Genomic DNA, 22,095 nt, shown 5'->3' on the forward strand with positions numbered 1-22,095 from the left:
CTGGGAGGAGACAAGTAGCCTTTTGGCCCAGTGGCCCTTTAGTCCACAAGGTAAAGGGCAGGGTCATTGGTTGGCCTGAGGGTAACAAATAAGGCAAGTATCCCTGTTTGGGCAAGAGAAAGGGCTCCCAAGTGGGAGGTTCACCCCACTAATCTTAGAGACCGTGACATGTTCTCCCCTAGATCATTCCATTAATTAATCACTCTATTACTATCCCCATTCCATAAATAGCCAAAGAAGAGGAGGAAGCTGACTAATTCTTCCAAAATGAAATAGCACACAAGATGTAGGGTCAGAACTCAACCCAGAGACTTCTGCTTCCAGGCAAGCTGGAGTAACAGGGATTTACCTTCTCACCTAAAACAATGAAAACAATGGTTTTCAAGCCAGTGGACATCAGGCACAAAGGGCAGTGATCTCTGAGGTGGGAAACAGATGAAGGGAGCCCTATGACTGCCCAGCTCGCTGCCTGGAGGAAGTTTCCCACTGTGGCACGGGGAAGGAGAATCCAGAAGGAGCTCACAGGTCTCCCTGAGTTGAGATGGAGCTGGGAGTCCAGAAAGACAAGGAGCTCGAGTCCACAGGGCAGAGTAGCAGAGAGTAGAGAGCTTTACAAAGAAAGAGCCCAGACATCTGCAAAGGATCCCCCTTTTGTTTCACTGCGTATGTGGGAGGAGTCACCCAGAAGGCTTAGATAATCCTCAGAGATCATCCAGAGCCAGAAAATGCTTCCTGTTCCCACCAGCCAGAGCGGAAAAGCTCATAATTCATAGGGCATCAGGTAGCACACTGAGAAGAGTTTTGCCTGGGGAATGGGAAAAAAGTCAGCCCTGGACCCCATGCTGCTCTGGTTCCACCTGACTAAGCTTAAAGGCCAGATCTAAAGGGGTCAAACCGTTGACAAGCAACATGACTGCTTCCCAGAACAAAAACGGGAGAATTTGTGTAGGAGTACAGAAACATCCAATACCCAAGAAGGTAAAATTCACAGTGTTTAGCATCCATTCAAAAATTACCAGGCATGCAAAGAAGCAGAAAAGTACAATCCATAAAGAGAAAAAAATATATCAATCAATGGAAACAGACCCAGTAATGACACAGATGATAGAGTTAGTACACAAGGACATTAAAGAGTTATTATAACTGTATTCCATATGTTCAAGAAGTTAGAGGCAAGTTTCAACATGTTAAGTAGAGACATGGAAGGTATAAAAAAGACTTAAACTGAATTTCTAGAGATGAAAACTACAATGTCTGAGGTGAAAACTCAAATCGGGACTTCAGATACTGAGACCGCGTTCCTTCCACTGCCCCCACAATATTCTTCCCTGGATCCTGAGTTTGATCCCAACAGCCTAATAGTTAATCTTTGCTTAATACTAAAACTCCCAGGTGAATGCTTCCTTTCAGAGGGGCTTAGCAGCTAAGGAGAAGAGAGTTCCCAAGGCCAGCGTGTGGGCCGTTTCCCGTCTCACTTTGATCACCCTTCCTGGCCTGTCTGGCTTGTGGAACAGATTCCACCACCTTCCATGGGCTGACACTCCTTCTCTCTAGCAGGACAACTCCTCAGTAAAGGAGCTGCTAGCGGTCCTCAACATGGCACCTTCTGTGTAATAAGAAAGTTTACATTATCAGACCACCATTTTCCATCTCGGTTTTGTCTCTTGAAAACTTGATAGTTTGAAAAAACATGAAATTTGATCTCTTCACAAGAAATAAAATTAAAATGGAATTTAGTACTTTAGCAGCCCCCCACCCTTCCCATCCAAGGTACTGTGTCTAAAATCGTGACTGTGTTCTTCCAGTGAGCCAAGCCATTAGCCAAAATGTACACATTGCTCTTTTATGGAATTCAAAATAGGCTCATGAGAATTAAACTATTTTCCAACAAACCTGAAAAACCAACTTATTCTCCAGGAAGTTTTGTTAGGGCTGGAATCCCAAGAAATGTATATGCCAGCCACCTGTTAGAGTTCATCAGAAACATTCCGTATTCATCCATCATTGATCCTGTGTAACTCCCTCAGTCAATGTACCCACCCAATCGATAGGAGATATGTTCTTCTAATGCACTTTTTTTGTGTGTTCCCAAACCTGCCGTGAATGAATTTAGGAAATGAATTAATTTCAAAAACACAAAGGTAGCATTTTAATGTAAATGTGTATATAATTTCATACTTGGAGCATCAGACTTCACTTTAGAAACATTTGATAATGAAGCTTTCAAAAATAAATATTCTTCAGTACTTACCAAAAATATTTTAAAATTTAACCTCATCACCTCATAACCAGGGCCATTGAGTCGATGTGGCTATTTCATAAAATAGCATCAGTCCCTTTCACTATTGATCATCTTTCGGGCACTAGATGATTTTTGTTGAATAAATGTTAAAATAATATGAAAAAATACCTGAATATCACAGGTTCTGTGCTGTGTTCACCCACATGGAGACATCACTTTAGTGAAACGCAGCAACAGCTCTAAAAGACATCACAGTGTCTTTAGCAATATAGAAAAATGACAAGGGAAGGATAAGTGGCTGGCAGAAACAATGAGTGGGGAGGTGAAGTCCCGGCTGCCCTTTGAGACCCTTCTCAGACAAGTGAGGCTGCTCTTATGCACCCCCAGATGGGGCAGCCCAGCCGGAGGAGAACAGGGCTGGATCATAACTCATCCCATGGCGTCTCCGTGTGTTTCCACCACCAGCTCCAGCTCCTCAGTCAGGGGTTGCTGTTGAACATGGAAATGGAAGGGGGCTGTCTAACAGAGGTGTGCTTCAAGTACTCAGTGTGGGATGGAGGTCTGCAGCATCTTGCCAGGGCTTGGAGTCTGTCTTCTGAGTTGTAAAATTAGGTGGCTGGCCTGGATCCTAAGTTGAAAATTGGCAGCCCTTGGACCAAATTTGATCGGCAGAAGAGTTCTGTTTAGTTCCACAGGGTGTTGCTTTTTTTTCCTTTGCGTTACTTGAAAACATTTTAAAACAGAATATTTCACATAAAATTTTAAATTTCCAGCTTATCTTTAAAACCAGCCTGCATTTCCCCTTGATCCCAATTGGCACAATTGGCTGTAGCTGGGAGGTGACTCTCCCAACTGCTCCCTCCCTCCTCCTCTGGGAAAGGCGAGAGTCCTCCATTCACCACCATGCCCGCTTCAGCCGTTTGCTACTCCAGCCCCCATAAGTAATTGACATATGTGAGCCCTGCAGCATGTGATTTCTAGGGACCATTCCAGCAATAAAATGTTATGAATCTCTGACTTAGGTTCTTTCAATAAAAGCAAAAGACTGTATAGAATAATAGTTCAGCTACATTATATTTTAAAAATAGGCTTTGCTTTGGTAACCTGACAACCGAAACACCATTTACAATACAGTAAGTGTGTATTTTACAGGGACAAAGGGCATACACATATATTCCTGTATTTCTCTGAAGAAGGAAAGTAATAAATTTGACCCATAAATTTCCTTCTATGGCAGGAATTTCTGACTTCCTGATCCACATTGAGATAAGCTGCTCTCCAAGCCGAAATTGAAAGTCTCTAGTTGCAGAATGACTTTTTATGTAAAGAGAGCATCTTAATTTGTTGGTATACCATAAAGAAACCAAGTAATTTGTGTGGAGATTGGCTTTAAGCTGATCTTTGACATGTATACAACGATGCCTACTGAAATAGACTGATTTCTAAACGTATTTTCTCTGAACTGGAACCTCTTCATATCAAGATATCCAAAATTATTAGCATATTATGTTATTCTCACAAAGTTCTAATGAACTGCACAAATCTGCCTGCTCTGAGTACAAAAATATTTAGCCTAATTTGTTTTTCCATTATTTTATATAGCAATAAAGTGATACCAAAAATGTTATTACCAGAAACACTACAGTGTTGTATAATTATTAGAAAGTGAATCTCATGAAATCGTATTAAAGAACAACAGTTACCACATGTTAAGTCACATAATTCAAGGAGGAGACTTATATGAATACTGGGGGAGCTGTTGGATAAGAAAGTTTTTCTCTGAACCCTGCATTTTGAAGGAAATCTTTGCCATTTAATTAGTTGAGGTATGATTCACCAAGCAAAGGTCTATAATGAGATATTTTTTTCCCTCCTCCAACTTAAAGTAATCTTCCAATCATGCGAGCTTTAGATGTTCGTACTTTCACTTCTTCTTAAAAACGGATCCTGCATGGATCCTTTCATTGCTTTATGGGTGGATAACAATTGGCGTCACCAGAGTGTATTGTATCGACAGGGCTCCTAACATCATTCCAATCTGGTTCTTGGCCATGTGTAATAATATGACAAATTACACGTGTAAAAAGTAAAATTTTGTGGGGTAATCTACTTAGTATTTGTGGGGGGACATAAGAATGTATATTGAGAATATAAATAATGATGTAATAACATTTATTGAGTGTTCAATATATGGAAATTGTTCCCCCGTGTTTATTTAACCCTCATATTAATAGTGCACAAGGAAGTTTTTATTCCATCTGAAAGACAACAAGACTAGGGCTCAAAGAGGCTGAGTAAATTAGCCAGTTACAAGATTAGCCAAATGCGGAGCCAGGATCGTAACTGACCGTTGTGACTGCAAAGCTTATGGTTGGTTGGTTTCCTTTGATGCCTGCGAGCCAACAGACTCTGCTAATGTGAATTAAATTAATGTTCCCTTTTAAGATCCAAAGTACGGAATATATGTCTCTTGATATACAACTTAGCTTTCCACTTCAGCCATGCATTAAACTTGTTTTCATGGTTTGTAGTCTATTCATACTGAGTGTGTATGATATACTATCTTTTGAGGAAGTTATTTTAGACATATAACCTTACAACTGTCTTCCAAAAGCAAGGTAGAGGCTTTACAGTATCATTCTCCCCTATCAGATCAAAGTCCAGGCGAGGGTTGGTGACTTGCCTGAGTTTCTAGAGAGGCAAAGAAAAGGCCCCAAGGCCTCCACCCCCCAGTTCTAGACTGGGGGTTGTTCTGAGTCCTTTTTCCTCTGCTAAATCCTGCGATCGGCTGATTTCTACTCTTTAACTTCTTAAATTATGTTGCTTTCGCTTTTGTGTATTAAGATTAGGCATCAGCGTTCACTATATCTTTTCCCTGCTAATTCTGAGTTCTTCCATCTGACTGTTTAGTTTTGTACTTTGTAGGCTTTTTCTTTCTTTCTGTTTTACCCCAATTAGCCAGGAGAGGCTGCCTGCATCTCTTGAAAGCTCTGATGTTCCCAATGGAAAGACCTTGTAAATGACCTTGTTGATCTCCCAGGGACATGCACACCACACGTCAGAGGCCTCCCTCACATGCTGCCCGTTTGGCATCAGGATACAGAACAGGCTGCGCTTTGTGAGAAGTACAGTGGGGTTTCCTGGTGAGAGAACAGAGCTCCTAATGGGAAAAGGGGGAAGCATAATTTCCACAGAGCTAGCTGGTGTTTCAAACACAAGTGTGCTTCTCTTCCAGAATCAGTCTATAAGAAAATACCACAGGAACCAATAAATTAAAATTTTGGTCATAGAACTCAATTATTATTATTATTTCAAAACCCTTTTTCTAAATATTATTGTTATTTAGAAACTCTAGTTCTTTGACTACAGAAACAACTACTCAGTGCCCTCTTAGATCAGCACAGCAGTCAGGCAGAGCAGGCAAGAAACAGACTCAACAAGTCATTGAAACTCCTTGGTCGCCACACTTCCAGAGACTCTGGTGGTACCCGGGTATGTTTATCCTCTCTCTTTCTCACTTTTCTCTACTTGGTTGAATTCTAATGAGAGTCTTGATGACAGGTTACATTTAATGTGGTGTTCCACAGAGAAAACAAGCCAAATGTGAATGCAAAGTCGAATTTACATTCAAATATTGCGAAGTCATTTCAGACCCTGTGATGCAGACTGCCTCCCGCTGGCCTCAGTTGGATTCCCACAGGCAGTGCCTACGGCGGTGACACCACCAGAGGGCAGGGTTTGACTTCCACACCTGGTGGCTTCCTCCCTCCCTAGGCAACCTTGGGACCACTCTAACAGCCATCAAATCCCTTGAAGACCTTATAATGAATCTCTCTTCCAGTGTACTTGTGCAGAATCCTGGAGGTCCAGAAAATGATTAGAGAGGGTAATTTCTAGAATGATCTGACACAGCAGATATTTAGTCAACTCGCAATTTCAGAGCTCCTGCTAAGTAGTACTCGACATGACTTTGGAGATTTGAAGGTTACCCAACAGGATTTTATCTTCTGAAGGATCTATAGTTGCCCTGGGAAGATATGAATATAATATATGAAACGAAAGCCACCAGTAAAACATAGTATACTGTTAACTTATTCCATAAAAGATAAGAACTACAGATTATCAAGAACTGAAAAAAAAGGAGGGACTAGAATAAGGTTTCTCAACAGCAGCCGTATTGACATCTTAGGCTAAGTGATTCTTTGTTGTGGGGCCTGTCCTGTGCCTTATGAGCTGATTAGCACCATCTCTTGTCTCTACCCAGTAGATACTGGTACCAACCCCCTCGTCCCTCTCCCTCTGTTGTGAGAACCAAAAATGTCTCCAGACATCGCCAAACATCCCTGGAGGGCAAAATTACCCCTGGACTACAGCATGAAGAGATAACCTTACCAAAAAATAAATAAATAACTGAGCCTTGAAACTTTAGAGTGTGAAAAATGTGAAGACTTGCTCGCTGTGCCTCGGTTTCCTCATCTGAAGAATGGGAATACGTTGCCGTCCTTCATAGGCCTTGTGTGAGTTTGCTAGGGCTGCCATAACAAGGTACCACAGACTTGGTGGCTTACACAACAGAAATTTATTTTCTCAACATTTCTGGAAGCTAGAACTTCAAGATCAGGGTGCCGCCAAGGTTGGTCTGGTGAGACCTGTCCTCCTCACTTGCAGATGGCCACCTTCTCGCTCTCTTCACCCGGCTTTTCCTCTGTGCAAGCACTTCCCTGGTGTGTCTTCCTCTTATAAGGACACCAGTCCTATTGGATTAGGGCCCCAACCTTAATAACCACGTTTAACCTTAATGACCTCTTTAAAGGCCCTATCTCCAAACACAGTCACATTGGGAATGACGGCTTCAACCTGTGAATTGCAGGGACACATTCAGTCCACAACAGGGCTCTTGAAAGGATGAAAGCAATTAGCACAATTCTTGGCACATGGTAAGCATTCAATTAATCATAAATCATAAATGTTACTCTTGTTAACGTAAAGCCACAATTGTAAGTCCTTTTTGTGAATCAGATACCACCAGAAACACAGAAGAGTATCAAACAATTGTCCATTAAATAAGCTTGCTTGAACACTTGTGTGTCACTTTGTGCTGGAGTTCTGTGGCTGAAAAGTTTAAATTGATATTTTCCCCACTGACGTAGCTAATCATTTCAAGGATGCTCCATCCTCCTTCATGTGGAAGTCAAAGGGCAGTAGCGCCTGCCTCCCCAGCATCTGGTGAGCAGTTAATGATCCAGAAATAAACTTTAATGCTTTGGGGATTTCTGTGTGTAAAGAAATTCTCTGTAAATATTTTTCCAAGAGAAAGCTTGAGAGTGATAATTCTCTTTCACCCTCTTAATTTGATTTACAAACTTCACCTGTCTTACAGGAGCTAAGAACGAATATAAATTAGGGAGAAAAAAAATTTCAAAGAGCCATGTTCTTCAGCTGGAACCGACTAACTGCAGAGATTCTGAAATCGCATGGGAACATTGGCCTTCTTCAGCCAAAAATATCTGTGTATAAAAACTAGAAGGTGTTGGATATTTCTGTCACACTGGCTTATCATTTGAAATTTCTACTTGCTCAAGTGAAATTGTGCTGGGGGTTCCCTCCCTAAGCACAGTTGCTTTAGTTTGGAGGGTTGTAGCTTTGAGGACAGGAACGGAGTGGGCTTAGTAGCTGCAAGAACAAGCGGAGAGTTTGAATATCTCCTGAAGAAAGGGAAGCACCAGCGGGGTGGTCCTTAGCGCTGGTTCAGGAAGAGTGGAGTCAATGCTGGCAGTTGCTGCCTTGAACCGTTTTGTTGTCAGTAATAAAAGCAGAAATCGCTTCCTGAAAGGGAAGACGAGAGAAGGAGAAATGGCCATGACGAAGTTAACACAAGAGGAAATAGCGTCCTGGTGTGGCACAGGATGTTCAAAAAGATTCTCCTTGTCCTGCAAGAGTTGTGCTGTATGAGTAATGTGCCGCTTCACGACATAGCCCTTCTATGCAGAAATGCTGCATTTCCACTTTACTTTTATTCCACAACTAAAAGGGGGCTTCTTATTTTACATTTAGAAGAGCACCTCTAACAATCGAAGGCAAAAGTGGTGCAACTATCTTTTAAAGCTCTCTTGGAAGGAGTTCATTTTTTTTCCTCCTGCTCAGACTGCACACAAATACTGGAAATATATTTTCATTTTAAATCTGCTGTGTGGCATCTGGTAACTCATTTCTTGCTAATGAAGTTTTCACAGGAAGCAGCAGTCACCAGTATCTCATCGTATTTTTCAGTTGGCAAAGTGTTGTTTACCTTTTATTGGCCCAGCATCCATGCCTCTTATCACACACTGTTTAATTGGAACATACAAGTAGCCCCACGTAGAAAATGACTGGAGTGGTAAGTAATAGTAGAGGTGATGGTCTGAACTTTGTATTATAAGCAGTGGGGTGGTATCACTGTAATTTATATTTTAAAATTGTGTAGGTATTCAGGAGAATGATTAGAGCAGGCAAAATAGCCAGTCCAAGCAGCTTACCAGCAGTGGCTTCTAGGCTTCCTCTCTGAGCCTTTCCACCTTTCTGGGACTTCAGTTTCTTCCGCTTCCGGCACCATGTGCAGCTTCCCAATCTCTCTTATCCAGATTTGCCTTCAGGGAGAAAATTAGTTTTTCACACCATAGTGTGAATTTAATGACACGAACAAAAGTCTCAAAGCTACAGGATCTCATGCATCTCCACACACGTGATCTCACTCGACGTTCCCACCAATGCTGTGAGCCAGACTGGACAGATATTTTTTAGTTCATCATTGTCATGAACTTCCATATCATTATCATTTTCCAGATGAAGAAAATCAGTCACAGCTTAAGAAGCTGAAGGCCCCGCGGCTCATGAGAAGTAAAGCATGACCCTGGTTGCGGTCCTTGGGTTCCCATCACCGTGCTCTTCTACTCCCTCAAGTCTGCCTCTCACCTGAGTCAGGCAGTGTGTCTCCTCCCCCAGGAAGAGCTTGGTTCTAATGGAGGTAGGGAGGTGGGTATCGCCCACCCCACCCCAGTTAAAGAAATTCCAGACCTCTGTGAGTAGGTGCACAGCGTGTTTTCCTAGGTGACATCCTGTTGGGCACCCCTAAACTACGCCAGGCGTGGATGTTTGGAAGAAATACACAGTTTCACTCATAATTCTCCAGCTGCCCTGGGGAGTCTGTCGTACTTCAGGTTGTGATGCCTCCACGGGGCCGAATGCAAACATGGTAGTCGAGGGCACTTTTGTTGTTTGTTGGATTTGTTTTTGCCTGTTACTCATGATTATCAGCATATAAGCCAGAGTTGCAAATTGAGACGCCAGTCGGGCAGTGACTTTAAAACATTAGTGCGCGTCAGAATCACCTCGAGGGCTCAGTAAATATGCTGGCCCCACCCCCAGAGTTTCTGACCCAGGGGGCCGGGTGGGGCCTGAGATGTGCACACCTAAGGCGTTCCCAGGTGATGCTGATGCTGCTGGTCCAGGGAGCACGCTTTCAGAACTGTTGCTGGAAGGCTAGGTAGGTGACAGAGTGAGAAGGGCGCCTAACGCTGTGCTGTGCAGCCGGTGGGCAGCCCGAGGTGCCTGGGCACCTGAAGGGCGGCGAGTCTCAGCTGAGACGGGCTGGAAACGTAAGTTAGACCCAGGATTTTGAAGACTTGGTACAAAAACAGAGTAAAATATCTCAATTTTTATATTGACTACATGTTGAAATGACTATTTTGGATATATTGGGTTAAACAAAATATGTTATCAAAACTAATTCCACCTGTTTCTCCTGACTTTTTTAATGTAGCTACTACGAAAATTTTAATTACATATGGGGCCCGCGTTTTCTTTCTTTTGAACGGCACTGACCTAAAGAATCAGAAAATAGAGAATTGGTTGGGATTAGTGAACCTCAGAAGATTCAAATCCCAACAGCTGTAAGCACTTTGGGGGCCAAAGAAAATAGATGTGTTGGTCAGATTTAGCCTGAGGGCCCCACTTTGTACCCAGCCCTTTGCTGTCACAAGGATTAAATGCAGAAGCTATTCGGTCTCTACCATTTTACCTTTCTTTCAGCGTTAGTCAAGTGCCTTGGTATAGTTCTTGAAATAAAAGTGTTCAGTTAAAATAATGAAAAATATTTCTGCTGAATTTCTGAATGAAAAAGTCCATTAGTCTTTTGAAGTTCCGAGCTTTCTTTCATTAAATTCACTTCAATTATCCTCGCATTGTGGAAAGGTTCTATTTTCAAACTGCTTTTATGTCTTCCAAAGACCTCACTTCTTACCTTGAACAATCTATGGGACAGAGGTGAGAACAGGTGCTGGTATTCTCATTCTAAATATTTCGTAATATTTGAGGAATAAAGAAGTAAGAGATGAAATTTCCTGCATGTGATGGCGTCGCTGGTTAGTGACAGAGCACGCTCCTCAACAGGCCTCTGGTCCAGTGCTTTCTCCACCAGACTGTTTTGGTGTCTCTTAGTTTTTACAGCATTTTAATGAAAAAAAAAAGTAGCATACAAAACTGTGTTTTAAAAAAAGATAACTCTATGAGAAAGTCATGGAAACATTATCCTTACAAAATTCGTTTTCTTAGGACAGAATTCTATTTAGCTCTTCCAAACACTGACTAATATAAATAGTTCAAAGTATTATACTAAGTAATACATTACTGTGAGGTTCTTTTATAATACTCTACCCTCACCTCTCTTTTTATCTGGGCAACTGAACCATGTTAACTATTAGCTAAACTTGAAAAAGTTGTATTTTCCCCATGAAGAATCTGTGAGTAGGTTAATAAATTAACAATGGCACATTGCGCCGCCGTTTCCACAGGACCGTGCGATCTGGACTCCTAGCTGCAGGGCGTGCTTGTAACTTCGACGTGCAGCCGCAAGCCAGTCCGTCTGGACTCTTCACCTGGTGTCGCCAGGACGAATGCGGGCACGCCTCAGAGGCTCACAGGCTTTGGCCACAAATGCAGTAAAACCAAGTAGTCTAGACGGGGCCCAAACCTACAACCTTGACCTCATTAACCTAGGGTCACAACCACTATCCAAATGCTATGCTGGGCAAACATTTTTTTGAGTAGATAATTAACGTAAAAAATGGGGCAAAAAACCACTGTCACTATAATATAGTAATCTTACGTGGAGTTTCTTTGTTCATCTTTGATCGAAGGTGAAATTCTTTTGCTTTTAATACAAAGAGTTCTTGTCTATAATTATAGAACGTTAAATCATTGTAGCACTAATAATATGTATATTGACAGCTAGACAGGAAGTTGGCTGAGTTAATGATTTGTCGGGTCATTTCTATTTGTCAACCATTATTGCCTTTATCTTCAAAAGATGTATATGTATTCAAAAGAAAGATTATGAAATTTCAGTGTTTCAGGAGACTTTTTAAGCATGTACCAGCTGCCTAAGGATGCAGAGGTCCGGAGAAGCTAAGTGACTGGCTCAGGGTCACCTCGCTAGTGAATGGGAGAGTCAGAATTAGAACCCTAGTCTTCTTGCACATTGCGGGACCACGTTGTAGGCTGTCATTCAAAGAACATTCCTACTGCAGTCAGGACGTGGAGCAATTCAGGGAAAGGTACATGCACTGAATAGTTAGTCCTTTGAGCTTCATTTAAATTTTATAGTTATATGGTTTGTATGTTAAAAACTTTAATCTGAAGTGAATTGCCATGTGGCCAATAATCTCTAACATAAAACTCATAATACGTATAAACTCCATAATATTATCATAATTTCTTAAGGATAAAAATTAATTAGTGCTTCCTTTCCTGCCCAATATCTTTCTTCATACTCCTTAAAGTGGAATCTGAAATGATATGAGTAGTTTTTGCTGCTGAATTAAAGTCTCAAAGACAAAATGAGGAGTGGCTTCCCATATGGAATCGGGGGTTTTGTGTACAAGTTGGATGAAGCAGCTGTTGTTGACTGAGATGCCAACATAGATGCTGCCTTTTTCATCTGTTGCGAAATAAAAGCTTGTGAACAGTCTCCAAGAGCCATATCATTAAAAATGATATTTCCTCCTCTTGATGGCCAAAATGCTGATCCTTTAAAATGTGATTATGATTCCCTGGGTGAAATTCTGAGTCCATAAGTTTGAGGAATTTGGGAGTGTAAGAGGACAAGGGCTCATTTAGATATAAGTTTTCTTTCAAGCTAGGCTTTATTTTCCTCTTCTCCTGGTCTCCAGAGCACTGCTCTTTCTAGGCTCACTGGAAAGCCTTCCGTGGCCCTCTGTGCTTAACATAGCAAGAATGTTTCCTACTAACACCAACATGTCAAAGGAAGATTTTTAAGCACATGATTAGACTTAATCATATATCTTTCATCCCTACCTGTTTCTCCTTTCTTTTTGAAATTTAAAAAAAAAAAGTCTACAGGGGCCAGCCCAGTGGCATAGCAGTTAAGTTCACATGCTCCACTTCAGCAGCCTGTGGTACACAGGTTCAGATCCTGGGTGTGGACCTACACACCGCTTATCAAGCCATGCTGTGGCAGGCGTCCCATGTGTAAAATAGAGGAAGATGGGCACAGATGCGAGCTCAGGGCCAGTCTTCATCAGCAAAAAGAGAAGGATTGGCAGCAGAAGTTAGCTCAGGGCTGATCTTCCTAAAAGAAAACGTCATACAATAAAAACAGCCAAGAGTTTAGGATAGAAAAGAGCAGGAGGAAATGTAGGCATGAAGGGAGTTGTTCAGGGGGCTTGGGGTAGTCACCACAACTGAGTTGTTTAAACTGTGATTTATGACAAGTAGGAGCTTCTAGAGTGGAGAGAAAGGTCATTGTAATTTGGTGTTACATTTTTAGATATTAAAGTACTGAATGATTCCCAAGAAGCAAAAATTTAGGATTAATATTTTACTTTCCTTGAAATTTATACCCTAACTTGGAAGGAACTTCTGAATTTCCTTTCCTAAAGCTGAGTTCTTTAGGCTCTTGGACTATTTGGGAGGGCTAGTTGAGGATGCCAGAACGTTTAACCACCATCGCCACAGTTGGTTACAATGGGTATGTGCAGAAATAAGGAAGCAGTATACACTGTTTTCATTTCTTGTGAGTGCAGGCCACAGTGGATGATACTGACTTGGGAAGAAGGCCAGAAACCTCTATTTACCACTTAGACATATCACACAGCCATTCATTAAGTCTGAGGAAGCTGAATCTTAAGTACTTAATTAGTATGGCATTAATACTTCTAATAAAATATTTTTGTATTAAGGGAAACGTTCATCCAGGAATTGTAGAGGTGAACAAAATCATCTCCAAGGAAAGTATTTAACATAGAGCAGTTAGGCTGGGATTGCCAGCCAGGAGCATGACATTCTCCTGTGCATCTGACTTGAAAGCAATTCTAGTCACTTGCCCCATGATGCTAGGCTCTCTGCTGTGCTCCCTGATTCATGGCTGCCATGTCTACCAGCATGAAGGAGGGTGTACCCAGAAAGGCTTAGATGCCTCATCAAAGGGCATGGTGGGGGGCAGGGGGAGGTGAAGAGGGGCAAGACTTTAATCCAAAGCTTATTGGGTCCAAGCAACTTAACTATTATCTCCAAATAATGTGTAGGGCAACTTCCAGTCAAGATGAAGACAATGGACTAAAAAATCGTGGACATTACCGTTCTTTCCCTAAATACATAAAATCTCAGATCACAGCTCTGAATAAGAATTGAGACCACATGGGCCAGGGAAGAACCAACACCAGATACAAAAGTGAGATAAAATTCTAATGAGTTCACCGGGATGGAAGTCAAGACCGTTAGACTCATGTCCTAAAGACAATTGAAAGTGATTTCCTGGTTCAAGCCAGGAACTGGAAAATTACTGCTTGTTGTGAGCAAACACTAGCTAACTTCTGTCGCCCGGCAAAAACTTGAGAATGCGTGGAGGGCCTGGTCTGCAGTAACTGCAGACAAAGTGTGAAGTTGGAAATTGGGCTGAAAATTGGCACCAAAAGCTTTTCCAGGTCAAGTGATGTATGCCCAAGCAGAAATTTCACAGGCTACCACCCTCCAGACACTCAGGCCTCCTAAGGAAGTTAATTCCCACTACAGATGAACTCACAGTCCAAGATTACAAAACCCAAGATGGAGGCGAAGGCCAAGAAAGAGTGTCCACAGATGAAACGTGTAGAATTTATGCCTGAAGAGCTACAAATAGTAAAGAAATTGGATGGGGGCTCGTAACACAGAGGTGTTCAAAATGTTTAAGGAGATAAAGGTAGAGATAGACCCCATAAAATAAGAACTGAAGGTTAAGAAATAAAACACGTGGATTTGGGGGAAAAAAAAAAAGTGGGAACCCTAAAAGTTGTACTGCCAACTTCTATGATTCACTGAATTCACAAATGGATACTGACTAACAGTTGCATCCTGGAGAATGCCTCGTTCATTCCTTGGGGAAAAAACACAGGAGCAGGAACGCCTGCTTTCTAGAGTCTGAATTATAAAATAGGAACAATAAAGAGGATGAGTTTTGAACAGGATGGTTTATTGAGCTGTCCAGCACTACAAGCAAATGACTTACGAACACTGGCCTACTCTTTTTGATATTTGAGGAAGGTACTTTGATGGAAGTCTATTCTAAAATATAATTACTTGGTCTTTAGTTCTCTCTTTATTATCATAGGGAACTATGGGGTATTTTTTTTCTTTAGATTACAAACTCATTAAAAACGGAGCTTGTAATGAACAATTTAATTAGATTGGTTTTGGCTTGCCTAAAAGCTTAAGAAGGTATTAATATTCTAATCAAAAGTCTTAGGGAAATATTCTTAGAATTTTTAAAAAAAAAGAAAGAAAGGAAATCTTCTTTCTTAGGCTTGCTTTAAGAACCAGGGAAGCTGTCAGGGAATACGAGCTAACTCCTACGGAAACAAGCCATGGAGAAATGTGGTGTGCCCACTCTGTGCCAACCGTGTGTTTGCAGCAGACTGAAAGTTCCCACCTGACTCATGGCAAATTTATTCAGCTGCTTAAGATTATTTTTTACTCATACATTGAAGAAACAACAGCTTGTTATTTTTAGCCTTTTACTGGCAAGAGAAGGAGCTTACCAACGATAAACCTTTTGTTTTTCTCTCTCACGCCTTTTCGACCCATGGCTGAATCAGTTCTTGCCTTACATTAAAAAAATAATAGTAAAGCTTCAAATAAAACACATTTATTAAGCACTTACTATCTGAAAGCTACGCCCAGTGCTCTTTCACGTTACCTCATTTAATTCCTATGACAATCATGTGCAATAAGCATCATTGTTCCCATTTCTTAAAGGTGAGGAAACTGAGGCTCCTGTTCAGAGAAATGGGGTGATAGCCAGAGTAACACAGATTTGTAAGTTGCAAAGGAAGATTCCATTACAAGTATTTTGACTCCAAATCCCATTTTCTTTCCCCCAAGAGGAAATAGTGCTGTGGAATTCATGTAGGCCACAGAACCTGCGTAAAAGCTATGGTGAGACCCAGACACAGGGAGAGTGGATCTTCCTGTGTCTTTTATCAGTTTTCTACCTGGCTGTAACCCTGCTGGGAGGAGCAGCAGACTGAGATGGGAATGTAGCTGCTTTCTGGGACTCCTAAGTTTGGTGTTCCTATAGATCACATCTCTCTCTCCTGCAGCTTCTCACCCAAACAGCATCCTTTCAGCTTCGAAGAGAGTAGAACGCCATTCCTTCCCACTCATTTGTCATCAGTCTAAGGAGGCTGCCAATCACAAGGTTCCATTTTGCCTCTTTCCTGAGAAGCAAGTTTCTCTACAGAAGCTATCTGTGGCAACAGTGCAGACCAGAGGACAGTATTTCTTGCACACCAGGATGACCTGGGTCGCATCCCTTCCAGTGCACATTCAGACCCCACACCCCTGCCCAGAAGGCTGTGCAGCATCTGTAAATTTACAAGCTCAGTTTCCCATGGATGATGCTGTAGACATTTGTAAGGAGGGAGAAGTTCAATGACGACACGATCTCTACCCCACCTTCGCCGGCCAGCTGGCTGCCTTTAAGTTCTAGCCAGTCTGTTTCCCATACATCCTCCACATCCAAGTGGCATCCTCTCTGGGAAGTGTCCTTAATCATCCCTGTACCCCCACCACCAGGCTGGGTCAATGACAAGCACAGCACGTTCCACATGCCGCTAGTATGGCACAGTTTAACACACTGCAGATAATTCAGTTTTTAAGACTCCTTCCTCCCAGCTATACTCAAATGACTCCAAGAAGGAGAACTGTGACTTGACTTATTTTGCATCTGTGACCCTAGAACGAAATAGTTGTTCAGTAAATAGGGGATGAATGGCTGACTGCCTGCTGTACTACTTGCATCTCTGCTTCTCTGCTCTTGCTCCCGCTGTTTCCACCATGGAAAATTCCTCTCCAAGATCCTTCACCCTCGAGTAGGAGAAAATTAGTTTCTTTACTAGGTAGGAAGTCTTGGTCATTACTTATATAATAAACTTTATGTAAAATGTTCTTCTAGTTAGTATATGCAATGCTACATCCAGAGTTCTCAAGTGATATACTCATTAAAATAATAAATACTCACTAACATTTCCAGGCATGCTCCGCTAGTTGTTCAGAACAACCTTTTACATATTAAATATTAGTCAATATGGATCGATGGGAATTGGGGAAAAGGCTGACCTCAGATTGTGAAGGAATTGAAGTCCAAAACCATATTTGTAGGGGGCCGGCCTGGTGGCATAGTGGTTAATTTCTTGCACTCTGCTTCGGCGGCCCAGGGTTCACCGGTTTGGATCCCGGGTACTGACCTACACACTGCTCATCAAGCCATGCTGTGGCAGCATCCCACATACAAAAAATAGAGGAAGACTGGCATAGATGTTAGCTCAGAGACACTGTTCTTCAAGCAAAAAGAGGAAGATTGACAACAGATGTTAGCTCAAGGCCAATCTTCCTCACCAAGAACAAAACAAAACTGTATTTATAAAATGATCCTTTCAAATGCAAACTTTTTCCCTTGGAAATTCTTTTATAAGTGATGGTTAAAGTTCCAGCCTAGTCAGTAAACTTCTATTCACTCTCAACACAGGATTAATGGAACCAACCTGAGTTGTGTGCCCTCAAAGTGGGTTCAAGAGAGGAAAGAGGAAAGAGAGGAGAATTTCCTCCCTGGTTTCAGGCGCCCAGGCTCAGGGCACCTAAGGGATCCTAACACATCAAGTTTATTGGTTCCTGTCTTTTAGTGCCCTTTTGCCCAAGCTGAAACAAATATTTACCTCTGCCCTAGTTTTCAGTTGTGCAGTTCACCCAGGCCACTTTTAATCTTTAAGCTTCTTTAACCTTGACATTTCTAATTTTTTCCTATGCAAAATCCAACTGATAACAGATGTTAGAAGGAGAGCAAATAAGTAAATTAATCCACGTTAAGGTGTAAATGACTGCTAGCCCTTAAACCTTTTATGAAGCATTTAATTTTTAATAGAGAATATTTGTTTACCTAAATGAATTATGCTTATCAATTGGCATAATTTCAGTAACTGTAATAAAATGAACTGAAAAATTAGCAAAGAGTAGAGAAATCCTTCTGGGTGAGGAAGAGATGGGTCATACCTGCCTGAGAGCCTGGCCCCAGCTTCCATTAAATTATTCCTTCTTTTCATCCTCTGTTTTGTAAACCACAGATTTCTAAAAGTGCCCAGGGTGTTTTTGTCAGTTTGGTTTGGTTGGTTTTGGTTTTGGTTGTTTATCCAAGGGGAGGCCCAGGTTGGCACTGAGCATTTTCTGTGATTCTTTGGGGAGCAAAATATAAATGGATTTCATTAGCCCGAAAGAAATTAGTCTCAGTACTCTACACTCATAGCTTTTAAAGTATATACTGTTCACTCATTCATTTGTCCACTCGCTCTGTTATTCAGCAGACGCTTGTCGTCTGCCTCCTGGAATGTGCAGGGCCTACACTAGCAAAGCAGGTGATTCCAAGCAAGCCCTGCCCTAAGCAGCTGACAAACCATGGAGAAGAGCGTGTATCAGACCTTTATACTATAGTGTCAGAACCTGCATCCTGGGTGCCAAAGCAGCTCAGAAAGTGGAACAGCCAATTTCCAGAAAAGTCAGGAAGGTTCCACAGAGGATGTGACATTTGGGGTAGATAGTGCCTGTTTGTGGAGGCTGATGCCCCGGTGAATGAAGAGAGAAGAAAGGGATCTAGATTATTTAAAGCTGAGTACAAAGGAAAAGATAATGAGGACATGGAGACAAAAACTTCGGCAGGGAGAATAACTGCCTCCTTGGGGAGGCCAACAGGCCACTAAAGAGCCCTTTTATTCCCAGTGTTTCCTCTTAAAACTCGGCCGCTTGAGTCTCATCCCTCTCAGCATCACTGTGCACCAGGATGGACACTACCTGGGCGCACGTGCTTCCCCAGCGCTCCCGGATGCCAAGCACAGCTCTCCTGGGCAGACTAGTGCTGTCTTATTCCTGTTCCTCTTCTTGCCCAGGACCATGCTCATCTAGGGACCTGCTCCTGGGGCAGCAATAGGATCTTTACCCAGCACCACTGCCCTGCCTGCTGGCCTTGCCTGTGCCCACTGCTAACCTTCACCTCAGAGCATGCCTGTGCCACAGCCTGAGATGTCTCCCTCGTGGAATCTTCAGCCTCCTTCCCAAGGGTTTTCAGAAGGACTCTTGTATAGGGCAGAATATGTTGATTTTCTAAATCACATAAATGAATCGTTTGATTGTTGATTATGTAAAATATTAGAGCAAATATTTACAGAAGTCTTTGTGCAGCTCATTCCTGAGCATCTGATTTCTTCCTAAAATCCTAAAGGACGGCTGGTATCTCAAGCCCCACACAAAAGATGTGGTTTATTGATATTCCTGACCTAATCTGTTCATTTGACATCCTTGCCATACAAAGGGTTAATCTCAGAATTGGCTGGTGGGCACAAAATTACGAGATTCAGGCCCTTTTGTTAGACTGAGTTGGAAGTTAAATAAGTGGTTACTGACTGTAGCAGCCTGGAAAACCATGGAAAGAATGCTATTCCCCAAAGTCTTGAGCCTCCCTCTTATTCCCTCTAACATCAGTTCTCACCATGACCGATTCCTCAGCAACCTAGAGGCGGCTATTCCGCCCACTTCAGCGAGAATGCTAATAATTTTTGTACGTAAGTAAAGATTGTGAGATGAAAGAAATGGTTTAAACAATAAGATAAGGATGTGTCACACTGCTGAGGTTAAAGACAAATTAATTAGCCTTGCTCACCTCAGGGAAAACTCATGTCTTTCTGAATAACATTTAATTCTGCAGTGCTTTCTGAGATTTAGATTGTTTTTTAATCAATTTGGAAGCTAGGATTTACTTCTAGAAAAAATGCAAAGGACCTAGATAAGTTTATTCACATAGGACCCCACTTACATTTGTCTGGAGAATATTTATCACTCCCTAAAAAAGCAACATGTCCTAAAAATTAATTTAAATGTGCACTCTTAGATTTCATCTGTTCACAGTTTTCTCCATTAAATATGACCTAATTTTTTTCCCTAGGACTAAAGTTGAGTTACTGTGTTTATGATTGAGAAATACAACTATTTGTTTACAACTGGAAGTTAAAATGTTTTTACCTTTTCATTTTTATTTTCTCTAGGTGCATTTGGCATAGTGTCTGAGCCTAGTTAACCCGGGAAATCAAAATGATGCTCAACTCTTCCACTGAAGAGGGTATTAAAAGAATCCAGGATGACTGTCCCAAAGCTGGAAGGCACAATTACATATTTGTCATGATCCCTACTTTATACAGCATCATCTTTGTGATCGGAATATTCGGAAACAGCTTGGTGGTGATTGTCATTTACTTTTACATGAAACTAAAGACCGTGGCCAGTGTTTTTCTTTTGAATTTAGCACTGGCTGATTTATGCTTTTTAATGACTTTGCCACTATGGGCTGTCTACACTGCTATGGAATACCGCTGGCCCTTCGGCAATTACCTATGTAAGATTGCTTCAGCCAGCGTCAGTTTCAACCTCTATGCCAGTGTGTTTCTACTCACGTGTCTGAGCATTGATCGCTACCTGGCTATTGTTCACCCGATGAAGTCCCGCCTGCGGCGCACGATGCTTGTGGCCAAAGTCACCTGCATCATTATTTGGACGCTAGCCGGCTTGGCCAGTTTGCCAACTATAATCCACCGCAATGTATTTTTCATCGAGAACACCAATGTCACAGTTTGTGCTTTCCATTATGAATTCCAAAATTCAACCCTCCCTATAGGGCTAGGCCTAACCAAGAATATACTGGGTTTCTTGTTTCCTTTCCTGATCATTCTTACAAGTTATACTCTTATTTGGAAGACCCTAAAGAAGGCTTATGAAATTCAAAAGAACAAGCCAAGAAATGATGATATTTTCAAGATAATTATGGCAATTGTGCTTTTCTTTTTCTTTTCCTGGGTTCCCCACCAAATATTCACTTTTCTGGATGTATTGATTCAGCTGGGCATCATACATGACTGTAAAATTACAGATATTGTTGACACTGCCATGCCCATCACGATTTGCATAGCTTATTTTAACAATTGCCTTAATCCTCTCTTTTATGGCTTTCTTGGCAAGAAATTTAAAAAATATTTTCTCCAGCTTCTGAAATACATTCCCCCAAAGGCCAAATCCCACTCAAGCCTATCAACCAAGATGAGCACGCTTTCCTACCGCCCCTCAGACAACGGAAGCTCCTCCAAGAGGCCTGCCCCGTGTATTGAGGTCGAGTGACACCCTGGAAACCTGTCAGTGAATAACCTCATGAGAGAAGGAGCAAGAGAAACATTCCTCTACAACATGTCAACACCGAACGAGCACGAGCTACTTTTTCGAATTTAAGAAAAAAACGGATTATGTGGACTGAACTGACTTTTCTAAAGCTCTGAACAAAATCTTTTCTTTTCCTTTGCAACAAAACAAAGCAAAGCCACATTTTGCATTCGATAGATGATGGACACTCAAAGGACCATGTCAGAAACTGTATGAACATGTTGGTTTAGAAAATTTTACTGGCAGAAATGCCATCTCCCCAGTCTGCTCTTGTTCTGTTCTTTTTGATTTCCACATAAGGTATTTAGAATATGGTAAACTTTTAGAGAAACAACGGGAGATCAGAGTGTAAGATTGCTCTGCCCAATTTCCAAAGGGCAGTAAAGCTTTTGTGCCTATTCAGCGATGAGCAACGGTGGCCCACCCGTAGCTCCTACTACACATTTTGTAGAAAGCCTTGCTAAGCAGTAGTTGTCAAGTTTCAGAAATTTATGAAATTCAACCAGTGTCTTATAGATTCACACTGCCAAGACATGCCAGCCAAATGGCTTCTCTGTATAGTGATGTTACTGAGTTCAGCTACTTGTCAAGGTGTTACTCTGGTCCCAAGTAGTGGTGTCTTCCTAGTCATATTAGTTTTATTTCATATCTGAGAAGTATATATATTTTGTGGTAAAAAGATTGTATATCATGAAGTATGCCTTACTGTTTTAAAAACTATATATTCTACCTATATATGTGTGTGTATATCTATATCTCTGAACTGTTGTTACTTGATTAAAATCTGGTAAAGTTATATTTACATTAAAATAAAATTTTATTGTAACGTATTTAATCTTCATTACTTAAAATAGGGGCTGATTTATTTTTAAAACAAGACAACTAAAACAGTACATATTTCCATTTAGATCTTGATACAACTGATAGTCTAATACTGTTGGTTATAGATTTTATATCCTGCCACTGAAAAGATAAAGGACACATTTTATTCCACTACACAACATGAAATAAATACATCATTTTGAATTTTCCAAAGTTTTTCATGAAACAAAGGAGAAAAACTCATTCCTTATAAC

General features: G+C 41.4%; 1 protein-coding gene across 5 annotated transcripts in view; it reads left to right on the forward strand.

Annotated features, from left to right (window-relative positions):
- AGTR1 (angiotensin II receptor type 1) overlaps positions 1-21,849 on the forward strand; it is a 44,538-nt gene extending 22,689 nt beyond the window's left edge. For 4 of the 5 annotated variants that reach the window (XM_005600972.4, XM_005600971.3, XM_005600973.4 and 1 more), the window contains one exon: positions 19,858-21,849. In XM_005600972.4, coding sequence (XP_005601029.1) covers positions 19,904-20,980 — 1,077 coding nt within the window. In that variant the 5' untranslated portion in view covers positions 19,858-19,903 and the 3' untranslated portion in view covers positions 20,981-21,849. Of the gene's footprint in view, positions 1-9,064; positions 9,254-19,857 lie in introns of those variants that run through there. The other variant, XM_070238282.1, reaches the window with a different exon arrangement.
- The last annotated feature ends 246 nt before the right edge of the window (positions 21,850-22,095 follow it).

The sequence above is a fragment of the Equus caballus genome, chromosome 16 (assembly GCF_041296265.1).
Source record: "Equus caballus isolate H_3958 breed thoroughbred chromosome 16, TB-T2T, whole genome shotgun sequence".
Lineage (NCBI taxonomy): Eukaryota > Metazoa > Chordata > Mammalia > Perissodactyla > Equidae > Equus > Equus caballus.